This window comes from Buteo buteo, chromosome 16 (assembly GCF_964188355.1).
Source record: "Buteo buteo chromosome 16, bButBut1.hap1.1, whole genome shotgun sequence".
Taxonomy (NCBI): Eukaryota; Metazoa; Chordata; class Aves; order Accipitriformes; family Accipitridae; genus Buteo; species Buteo buteo.
The window spans coordinates 31,082,255-31,094,023 of NC_134186.1; the positions used below are offsets into that span (position 1 = coordinate 31,082,255).

The 11,769-nt window shown below is 48.4% G+C and overlaps 1 protein-coding gene across 4 annotated transcripts in view; it reads right to left on the bottom strand.

Annotated features, from left to right (window-relative positions):
• PTDSS2 (phosphatidylserine synthase 2) overlaps window positions 1–10,864 on the bottom strand; it is a 49,877-nt gene extending 39,013 nt beyond the window's left edge. For 2 of the 4 annotated variants that reach the window (XM_075048554.1, XM_075048553.1), the window contains exons 1-2: window positions 6,342–10,864; window positions 3,799–6,241 (exon numbers count right to left, since the gene is read on the bottom strand). In XM_075048554.1, coding sequence (XP_074904655.1) covers window positions 3,799–4,007 — 209 coding nt within the window. In that variant the 5' untranslated portion in view covers window positions 4,008–6,241; window positions 6,342–10,864. Of the gene's footprint in view, window positions 1–2,400; window positions 2,595–3,798; window positions 6,242–6,341 lie in introns of those variants that run through there. The other 2 variants (XM_075048555.1, XM_075048551.1) reach the window with 2 other exon arrangements.
• Window positions 10,865–11,769: the final 905 nt, after the last annotated feature.

The window sequence follows — 11,769 nt, forward strand, 5'->3', positions numbered from 1 at the left end:
TTCCAAAGAAAAGTCCCCGCGCTGGCCATCAGGAAAGATTTCTCACAATACTGGCCAAAACAAGAGAAAGATCCAGGCACAGCCATCTACACACTACCTTTTCCTTACCTGCAATTTCTATGCTTTCTGCACCAAACAGGCTGAATTAATTCCTACAAAAGCTCTATTAGCCCATGGAGTCTTCTACCTACCATTCCCCTCTTTTTTTTTTTTCCTTCTTTTCCTTTTTTTTCCTTTTTCTTTTTAAAACTTCCTGAGCTCCATAGATCTCTGCTGCCACACTATGACCTTAGTAACTAACATCACATCCACATGATGGCAATATAGAATTATTTAGTGAGAGACAAAAACACATCAATAACCAACAGAGGACATTAGAGCTAATTAGATTCAAATTAAATTAAGGCTTACTTAAAGCAATTAACCCATAGAGTCACAATGCAATGTGGTGGCAAAGATCTATCTGGCACCTCCCAATGTCTTCAAATCAAGACTGGAAGCCTTCCTGGAAGATACACTTTTGTTAAATTCAAGCTATGAAATATATACAGAAATCAGGGGTAACACAGAAATTTTAGGAGAAAAACCATACACGATATTTAACTAGATGATCCCAAACTGGTAATCCAAGACCAGGCTGGGCTGGCATGAAAACACTCAACACCACACCACCTTCTGCTGCCTTTCACTGGCTGTGAGGAGGGGGAGGAACATTTCTTCTACTCTTTAAAAAAGTTGCTGCACACCTCCACATTTATCATTTATTTTATTTAGTGGAGATAAATCAATTTACTATTTCACTGAGCTTTTTTGCTCCCCTACAGAAAGACACACAGCTCCTCTTTTTCCAGCTTCAACTATCTTTAGGCATCTGTCATGGTTACTGCTCACAGGTGACAAAACCTCCAGTTCTATTGGATTCACCTTTTCCCACACAGAACAAAGTCCCACTAGCAAAAACCTGTAAGACACATCAGCACTCACTCTGCTGCAGGTTACAGAAACAAAGCCACAGAGATGTTGTAGAAAGCTCTATGTGGGGATATTTGAAAAAAAAAAAAACAACAAACAAAACCGGTGGTTCTTCCATGCTAACTCAGTAAAAATATCAGATCTACTGTGCTTCACACCATACAAAAAATAAAAAGTCAAAATCTCAGCCACAAAGAGGTCCTTTGTTTGTATTCAGAAAGCTAATTCTGTAAGCAGACAGGCAAGAAACAATCAAAGGTACTGGAAACAACAGTGAACATGTTTGCCTACAACAGCGGCTTGCCAGGCAGCCCTGATATTTCTAGCTCTCTGCTAGTAGTAATAGATGTTTTGAAATTAGTTCAGGGATAAAAGATACAGAGACCGCCAATCTGTTTCATAAAAGCTTCTTCCCATTTCCTTTCCTTGACATTTCCCAATGAGAAAAAGAGCTGTCAAGGTACTGACTGAGCAGGTTCCCACAACATAATTAACATATAGTATTTACCAGTTTCAAGTTACGACTGAATAAGAATAGAATTATTATATAGCATGTAACTTGTTTTTCAAAGTTTTAGGAAGATGCAAAAAGAGCAGGCAGACAGCTAGAAAGTACCACCTTTCCAAAGGATTGCATTTATAGCAGTAAAATTACCTTTGCAAATTGAACTACTTCTAGAATGATTTCTGACTGCATCTACAAGTCCCAAGTTCTTGAATTTTTCCAAACCGAGCACGCCACGTGGGTAACCTTATCCCCTAGCTTCTGAACTTCAAAGAGAAAAGGTATTTTCCATACAGGCAAAGACAGAGAGCGCCCACTCTCTTGAAATTTCCATTTTCTGTGACCACCTCCATAACACACAGCACAAGAAGAGTACCACGGGTCACAGGAAAAAAAATCATTCCTCTGTATAATCTTTATTCTTGGCCACTGTAAGAACTGAGTCATTACCAAAGGATACACTGACACACTCAACGCTGTCATGCACAGGTCAAAAGTAACAGTGGAAAAACCATGAAACTTACAAGCGTTTAAACTCCTGGCTGCCAGCACAAGTGACATACACTACTAGAGAAAATAAAATAAACAGGTAAGTTAAGGAACAATTCAACACCACACTTGTCCGCACTGCCCTCCTAGAAGGGACTAGCCAACATGGGGGAAAATCCTTAAAGAACAGTGGCACATTGGGACTTCCAAAGGAACAATTCACATGGACAAATTAACTGCAGCTACAGCCTTTATTTTAAGATGAAAATCCTGTAGGGGTGCCAGACTGCATGCTGGCCGCACACCCCCACAACAGGAAAAAGGTGCAACGAGGTGAGATTATAGAATAAAACCAGCAATAGGTGTTTTTAAGGCATCACAAAATACCTGGCAAGAGCCACCTTAACTAGATAGTAAGAAAATGTCAGTTTTACCCATTTTCCATTTATAAGATGGCACTACTCTGCAGACCTCAGCAGGATCCGGTTATTCAGTCGCTCACTCAGCCTACATGTGGCAATGCTAAGGTGCTCTCCAGGAAAGGTCCTCTTGCCCTCAAGGTGACAGTGTCCCTCGGCTACACTCACGTCTGTCAGGCTTCTGCAGAGACCACCCTGCGATCCAGCAGCATCTAAGTGTTTCTCTGCCGTTTGCACTGACAGAAATATCACCTAGAATCAGCGGCTTCATCAAGATCAACACCCTCCACTCCACTACTGCCCAGATTGGCAGGGTGAGAGCCAAGTGCCCTCCCCCTCCTACTCCTTAATGTCAAACTCAAGCCAAATCATATCACCCTCAGTTCATATTCCAAACAAGGGACTTCAATGTCAGCTTGGTTTCCTTAATCAAAAAGGATGTGCATTTAACATGCACAGAAAAACTATGGATGTGTTCACATGTGTGCTGAAGCGGATTTCTAGAACAACCCCAGCAAAGATGGGATTTAGAAGCACTTTTCTAGAAACGCATCCCTTCCTGCAAGGGCTGAATTTAACAAAAACTGATTTGCCCCACTGGCCTAACACAGACAGTCACAATTTTCTGCACTGATTTTCTGGACCGAACATGCCGCAAAACCATACCAAATACCTCACCAGCAGAACTTATGCATAACAACTTTAGCCTTCTAGCATAATTACAGGAAACAACACGGAGAGAGAAGACCTCTTCCGAGACCGAGGGAGGGGGAAGAAGTAGGTGGAGCTCACCTAAAGGACGCTGATAAAACAACCAGAGTCAAACAAGAAAGCTTGCCCACAGTCGGTGGGCTCCCCGAGTGCCAGCACCCACCTCCAAAGCGCTCACCTGGCGCGACTAGCCCTCCCGGTTAGCTGTAAGGCACTGCTCGCTAATGACCGGGACTGAGAAAGGAGATGCTGCTGCCAGAAGTCAGTCCCAAATCACTGTTAAATTGCCAGGAAGCAATAACTGATAGTGCCACAGTACCAGGAAGAACATCTGGAGACACAGCCTACGGCTCCTCAGTTTTAGCACCGGCGCCTGTCGCAGTCGCAACGTAAATTGCCGATAACGCGCGGTAACTTTTCATTTCTGCTCCCGGAGCCCCCAGCCCGAGAACCCATTTCCTCAGCGACTCCGCGGAGCCGCGCCGCCTGCACCGACAAGCCGCGCATCTCGCCACAGGCGACGGAGGAATTAAAGGCCGCTGCCGCCGGCGGAACCCCCGCAACAGCGAGGAGCAAGCAGGGCGAGCTGAGGGGAACCGGGAACCGCAGCTCGGTGCGGAGGCCTGCTCGCCACAGCGGGACCGCGGGGCCGGGCGGGAAGGGGCCCCGTCGGGGCCTCGGCGTGAGGGGGGCGGCTCTCACCAGAAGAAGGTGTTGGTACCGTCGTCGTAGACCTCGGACTCGGTGCTGCGGCGCAGGCCGGGGCCGGGGCCGTCCCTCTCGGCGCCGGGCGGCGGCGGGGTCCGCTCCACCGCCGCGGCGGAGGTTCCGCCGTTGGGCTGCGGGGGCTGCTCCTCCAGGGCGGCCTTGCCCAGGGCCCCGCCGTGGCCCCGCCGCTCCCCGCGCCTCATGGCGGCACCGGCCGCGTAACGGCCGCGCACGCGGGGAGGGCGGGCAAGAGGGGGAGGAGGGCGGGGCGGCCCACGCCCCCGACGCGACCCCACGTAGCGCGGAGCCCGGCGCAAGCGCAGAGCGCTCCTAAGGAAAGGGCGGGGCGGGAGCAGGGCGTCTCCCGTTGCCGTGGCAACCGCGCGGTTCCCGCCGCCGCCGCGGGGTGGGGGCGCGCGAGGTGCCGCCCCGCCGCCCGCCTCCTGATTTCAAGTACCCGAAATCGGGACTGAAGTTAACGATCTGTGTTGAGTGTTCTGTCTCAAACAGAGTTTAAATTCTTGTTCTGAAAATCAGATTCCAGCTATTTCTCGAATAATAAGGTCAGGTTTTAATATGGTATGTTGAACCACGGACATGCGCTTTCAGGGTCATTAGAAAATAATGAATGCTTCCTAAAGTTTATCAGAAATCACATTATCCTAAATTCCTCCCGTTTTCTACCCAAGATTCACCTTCCATCAGTAAAAATATTCAAGTTAGGTTTTGAAATAGAAGTTGTTACATATAGATCCATGTTGGAAATATAAAGATGGCTGTCAAGGAAATAACTTTTGTTCCAGAAGATGGAGCTATTCCATCACTAGCAATAATGTTTTTGAAGTGGTTACTGTGTTCAGATCAAACATTGTAAACTGCTGAGATACTGCATTTAAGAATGCATCATGGTTCAGTGCAGTTTATTCCCAAGTTTGAATGGCGACACAAAATGCAATAAAAGGCCTTAGTTTCTGAAAAAATAAAGACATACAATTTTATAATAATTAGGACTTCAGGGCAAATACATTTTCTTTTTCTTTGTAAGAACTGTCAGCAGCTGGACTAGAATCAGGTTGGCGTCAAGTGACCTGCAGGTTGCTGTGCAGGAGGACATACGATTCCCTCTTCTACACAGAGCTTCCAAGTTGATGACACACATTGGGAACCTGCCCTCACTTTCCACCTTAAGATGGTGTGAAGTGGCAACCTGGCTGTTCTGGCCATCCCTGCGAGCTCTGGCACAACTCCCTTGAGAAATGCGGCGTGGGGACTATACTGCTTTGTCCGCAGCGAGCCCTGCAGACGGTGCTGGCAACGCAGTCCCGAGCCCCGCCGCCATCGCGTTCCTCCCCCTCGAGGACCGGAGTCCCGTGGCCTGTCCAGCTCCCTCACCGAGGAGACGCGGCCTCCTCCCTCAGGGGTCTCTGCCCCGCCATGACAGAGTCATGTCTTCCCCCGGCCTCTCCGCAGCCGCCACGAAGGAACGTCTCCTGGGGCTGCCAGAGGTGGAAACCGAGGCCGAAGGGCAGGTCCCGGCCTGGAGGAAGAGGACCCACGGCATCGCTGCTCCCCACAGGGCTGCGGCCTTGCCCCCTCGTTGGTGCCGCTGCCCGGGACCCAGGACATGGCGCTGAGGGAGGAGATGCATTAACACGCTTCAAGACCGGTTCTGCTCAACACCCTCACAGCCCAGGTCCGGCAGTCCCCGAGCCGGAGGTTCGAGTAGCGTTTTGAGAACACAAAACAACGCTGCAGGATGGGAGAAGGGAAGCGTGGCTAATTGAAAGCGCACCGGGAATTTAGGTGTGTTGACATTTCAGGCGACTGTTTCACCGCGGCCCAGGAGGAAGCGTCCCCAGCGCTGCCGAGAGCTCCCAGGTGATCTTTGGTGAACGTGCCTTGAGCGTGTGAAACCTGGAGGTACCTTTGTTGGAGGTGGCAGGCATCAGGAAAAAAAAAAGCAGATGAGAATGCTGTTTTCTCTTTCCAGGAAAATACAAAGGGGGGGGAATAGAGTCCTTTCAGCTCTGACAGGACAGTGTTATGCTATGAGTACATAAACTTGGCATTTGCAAACTGTAGCAGTATTGTAAAAATATTTGATGCTAAAATTCTGTATCTTTTGGCAAAAGTAACCAAAGAATGCTAATTAAAGAAAATGGCTTAATTCTATACACAGTCACTGGAATTACTCAGGGGCAAGTGCTCTTTGCCAGAGTGTTGTGCAGCTTTCAAGTACCCCAGATTGTGCTTTCCGGCTAGTCCTATCCCTGATGCCGTGGCTGTCCCAACTCCCGCTTCCTTGTGCGATGAAACATTAACCGCCTGACCGCTTTCGCGTTTGCAAAAACGTGAGTGTTTTGCTGGCAGAGGTTTTTGTTTCCCCGCTGAGGGGTCTGGCCAGGGCTCTCTTCTTCAGGTGCACGCTGGAGCGTACCTGGAGAGACAAGTGCAAACGGAGGGTGCTGTGTGCTCCTGTGCCCTCAAGCCTGCTGTATTCTTAGAATTCCTCAACCCCCCCTCGCGGGATCTCTTACCTGCAGCAGGGCTTTCCAAATTATTCTTTGAAATCAACACCAGGTCAGGCTCTTCAGCCACAACAAATCCAAACACGACACGGTGCTGCCGGCCTGCAGGCAGGGAGACCTTTCTTTCTGGGAAGACGCTGGAGCCATCCTGACAAGGCAGAAAGCACCAGAGGATGCTATAGGGAGAAAAGAGAAAGCCCTGCAGGAGCAGAGAAACGAAAACCGAGGAAGAAATGACTTACGTGGCTGCAAATAAACGAGCTGGCCGCATGATGGCAGCAACCAGCTGGGCTAGGAACAGGGAGTGTGCGGTTTAGTGGCCGCCCGGGCTCTGGCAGCAGAAGTTACCTTAAACCACCAGTTCCCAACTATTAGAGCCATTTGTGTTTGAAAGCAGCTTTGCTGTGGTGGCAAAACCACGCTTCTTCTTGGTTTCTCTCTCAATTAGTAACGACAGCTTAAGTTGTGTAGTCGCCACGTCTGAGCGAGAAGGATTAAACCAAAGATTCCCTGAGAAGGTGGAATACTCCTGCCCTTTGAGAAAAAAAAAAACCACCACAGTTCTGCAGATACATAAGGACACTTCTGGCTGCTGCATAACCCCCTATCAACCTGAAACACTCTCTCCTGGCCACCCCACTATGTTTTATGAGACCTGGAGACACTTAGCTTGTTCCAAGAGATGCCACCTCCCACACTAAAAGCAAAGGCTGAGGTCGCACAGCTTTCTGCCATAGTGGGGAGCATGCACCGCACCTCATGAAGGAAATGTGAATAGACTCTTCTGGGTGTGCCTTTCCCCCCACCTTATAGCCATGACATGTGCAAAACATCAGAGAAAAAACACACAATACTCACGGCGCAGCTGATGATTCGGCTTTCTGCAGTCATGGCAAGCACCAAGACAGGTCCAAGTCTCCTGGTCACTCATGGCCTCTCGTCTGCCTGTGTCTATTGACGTGGGCCCATCACTGTTGCTTTGGGCCTTCAGGACAGGTAGGAATTCTTCAACGGAGGGAAACACTGATACCTTGCGAATGACATGTCAAGGAAAGTCCAGTGGAGCTTCTTCAGCAGGCTGAATGGTGTCAGTACATGAAAGCAGTCCCTGAGGTCTCAGAGCCTCTCGCACTAGCAGGTGGCAGCACAAAAAGCCTTTCCTCATGCTTGGAAAGGAGATTTACCCTCCTAAGCACCCAGTACTTTTTAATTACAAGCAGGGCTTCACCCCAAACCACATCCCCTGCTGTAATCTATCAACTGTAGCTCCAGGGATACCAATGGATCTAAACAGACTAGGGTTTGGGTGAAAATGCCTCTGTTTTACAAGAGAACACAGGCAATTGTACTGCCACTCAACTCTACAGCAAAATGGCCTTTGGCGTCACAGGACCCGGCTTTTCAGAGACACTTGCTGGCCAGAAGTAGTCCACAAGAGGCCAAGAATGTACAGCCAGAGCAGACTTTGCAGCAGAGGCCATAAACTGCAGTTGGAAAGTGCAGTTTGAACTTTAGGAGAAGCTTTTTCCTGAGGATGGTTGCGCAGGGCTGCAACGGGTCACCCAACGAAGGGGGGAGGAATCTCTGTCAATGGAGGCTTTCAAGACTCAGCTCGACAGAGCCCTGATGAGCTAATGCTGGCAATTCCCCCACTTTGAGCAGGAGGTTGGACTAGAGACCTCCAGGGGCCCCTTCCAACAGCACTTCTGTGTTTCCATGACTTCCAGGGTGAAGCCAAGCCTCCCAGTACTTTTACACAGAGCAGCACCACATCCCACAGCCAGAGAAAGGCTACACCACTCCGCTATCACCTCCAGAGGCAGCTGTGGGCTAGCCTCTCTGCAGCACACTGGCTGTTCCTCTGCCTGAGTCTCAAATTTCAAAACAACTTTTGGCCAAGAAAGTGGAAATTTTCCCAACCAGAACCATTCCTGCTGAACTATCCCCAAAGCACAGTTGGTGGTGCTGGATGACAGCAGCTTGAGTGTTCAGAGCCAACATATTCTTCTTGCCAGGCTCTCGGTTTCTGGCCAGCTTGCTCATTAGCGCTGTTTTCTAACAGGATTTTTACTGGCTGCTGAGAAACACAGACATTACAATCAATCCTAAAGCCTAACAGGTTCAACAAGTATTAATCAGGCTTCATATGCTGGTTCAGCATCACTGGCTTCTGTTTGAAGCTTGTCTTCCCTCTCCTTTTCCAATAGCAGATAGGATTCAAGTCTTACATTAATTTTTTTCAGCCAGTTTCATTTAGCAGTTTTACCCAGACACTTCTATCTGGTTTTGACGGATGCCTTCAAAATGAAGACAGACAATAGAAGTCCTGAATTCTTTTCTTTTTTTATTTTCCCCACCCATTTTGTGCCACTCATTACACAAACTGAATTGAAATTTCTTGTAGTAGCTAAGATATCTCTAATGCTGGGCTCTCATATGAAGCTGAGCAGCCAGCTACTGTGTTTCTTGGAGCAACCACATATCTGGGCAGGATGAAGGACCTCTGCTTGAAATCAGTTCATGAGTGACATAAAGGTAAGGTGGTTCAGGGAAACACAGCCCCGCTAACCAGAAAGTTGCAGTTTGGTGCTGAAAAACATCTAAACAACCTCTTCTGAAGGATCTTTCTTCTTTCCTGTCCTTCTAGCCAGATACACAGGAAGGCAGCACCCTTTAAACTCCTCTCCTGAGCTAAAAAAAAAAAAAAAGAAATCCAAGACCCTAGGAACTGAAAAGAGCAAATAAATATTTTAGCACCATCCTAAATTAGGGATGCTTGCATGCAGTAAAGCCTTTGTGCACTCAGAAGAAGAGCTCCCTGTCAGAAAGCATCATTGTCAGGTAAGGGTACAGACAGGCATCCTCTACCTAACTGGAGTGGTTTCATCCATGAAAGCCTTCAGTGGTTTGTTACCACTTCTCAGGCGGAAACTACCATTTCCGCATCCAGCCGGGATTAACAGGTCAAGGGAGTGCTCCTAGAGAGCTTTGATGCCAACTCGTGCAGTCGGGTCAAACCACTGCCCAAAGCGGTTGGAGTCTATCGGGCTGATGTGATGGCACGGTGGATTAGCATGGGAACACCTGACCGGCCCCAGCAGCACTAAACAGTGGAGGGTGATAACATCTTAAATAATTCTGGCTGCTTACAAAGGGTTTGTGCGGTTGCAATACCTCGGCGCATGTACAACATTTCACGTCTGTCATGGTTTAACACCAGCCAGCAACTAAGCACCACACAGCTGCTCACTCACTTCCCCTGCACCCAGTGGGATGGGGGACAGAATCGGAAACAAAGTAAAACTCGTGGGCTGAGATAAAGACAGTTTAATGGACAGAAAGGAAGAAAATAATAATAGTTATAATAATAGTAATAAAATGACAATAATAATAAAAGGATTGGAATATACAAACCAAGTGCTGCACAATGCAATTGCTCACCACTCGCTGACCGATGCCCAGTTAGTTCCTGAGCAGCAATCCCCCCTGCAGGCCAACTCCCCCCAGTTTATATACTGGGCATGGCATCACATGGTATGGAATATCCCTTCAGCCAGTTTGGGTCAGCTGCCCTGGCTGTGTCCCCTCCCAACTTCTTGTGCCCCTCCAGCCTTCTTGCTGGCTGGGCATGAGAAGCTGAAAAATCCTTGACTTGGTATAAACACTACTTAGTAACAACTGAAAACATCAGTGTGTTAGCCACATTCTTCTCATAGTGAATCCAAAAGATAACACTATACCAGCTACTAGAAAGAAAATTAACTCTCCCAGCCAAAACCAGGACAATGTCTTAAGCAGATTTTTCACCAATGGACTGGAAGGTACATCATCTCCCTCCCTGACTTTAGTTGTTCATGCTGCCATCCTCAGCATCAGTCCTCCAAGAGCAATAAATGCTGAGACGGTGCATTGCAGGAGGGTTGCCTGGGAGGGAAAGCACTGAAAGAGGAACATCATCAATTTGGTCACCTGCCCTGCTGCAAAATGAGCTAAATCTTGCCTAGGCAAAGCCAAATTCCTCCTAAACAGAAGCAGCAGCGCACCGTCTCCTCTGAGTGCCATGAGAGATGCTGCGAGGCTCGGATACCTTGGACAAAGCCAATCTGCAGGCACAGACTCACCTTCCCCACTGGCTAGTAAAGCCTGTGAGTTTTCGGGACTGCTGCTGGATTCCCGCATTCAGTTAGCTGGCCCATCTGGAGAGCAAAGTCCTCCCAGTCCTACTCGGCAAAGTTTGCAGGAGGAAGAAAGAGATGTGCAGGTGGAGTGACGTGGCTGTCCCACCTACACGTAACCCTGTTTCCGTTTAACCCAGCAGTGCTCACGTTGCAAAGGTCTTCGGTCTTCAGTCAGGAGATGTGGAAAGCACCATCTATCCTATCTTACAAGGCTTCACTCTCTCTCCAGGTAAACACACACACGTTCTCCCACACCCATGGAGAGCTGCTGGTGATAAAGACAGTTTTTCCCTCCTGGCCAGGCCTGCAGATTGCCTCTGGGAGACTAAAGGTCTGCCCGCTCCTTCCCCTGCTCTGCTTTTCATTTCACACACAGCAGGAAATTTGGAAGACAAGTTTTGGGCGGGGGGTGTTCCCCCTTCTTTTTTTTTTTTTTTCCTATTTTTTAAAATTCGCAGGTCTGATTCCAAGTCTGTTCAAGGCACTTGGCAAAGCCACAGAGTGATGTTGGCTTGACTGGGAACAACACTCTGGAAATGCTGGCTGCCTTTCCTGCCAGGACGCAGCCAGATCACTCCCCAGGATGTACTTTATTTAAGAGCAACACACAGCAATGCTGTTAGAGAGCCCAAGGGAATCCAGACCAGTTATTGGCCCTTCTGCTATACCCAGGAAAGGCAGCTCTTCTTACCTTGGAAACTAAAGCAACAAAAAAACCCAGAAAACAAATATAAGGAGAGCTGTCAGACCCGGCTTACACATAACAACCTTTTCACTCACGCTTTTTGTTAGAGAGCTATACCCTGCTCCAAGCTGTAGCTCCAGATGGATCAAGCCTTTATGAACAAAAAAAGTGCTCAGTGATTTGGTTACGATTTCCAGTGGGCCACAGCCCAGCTTCCCAACACAAATGCCATCAGGAAAGCCGAGGCTGAAGCAACTGTACTCTAGTAAATCATCTAGTACTCTAGTAAATCTACCTACTTAGAAGTGACAAGATTTTAAGGAGCAGGGAGGCAGGAGGGCTCTGTGGTTTGGAGGAACATTCAGAGCACACTTTGATGCTTTCCTCTTCAGCCAGGAGGGAGGGGACACTTGTTCTTAAGGACTGTAAAACACTTACAGATGTTCCTGTAATCATTGACGCCAAACCCTGATGCCCCTCATGCAACAGCACTATTACACAAAGGGAAAAAAAGCATGCGACTTCCAGTGCTGTTTTTGCCAGCCAGCGAGGCGTGAAGAAAGGATTTCTTGGT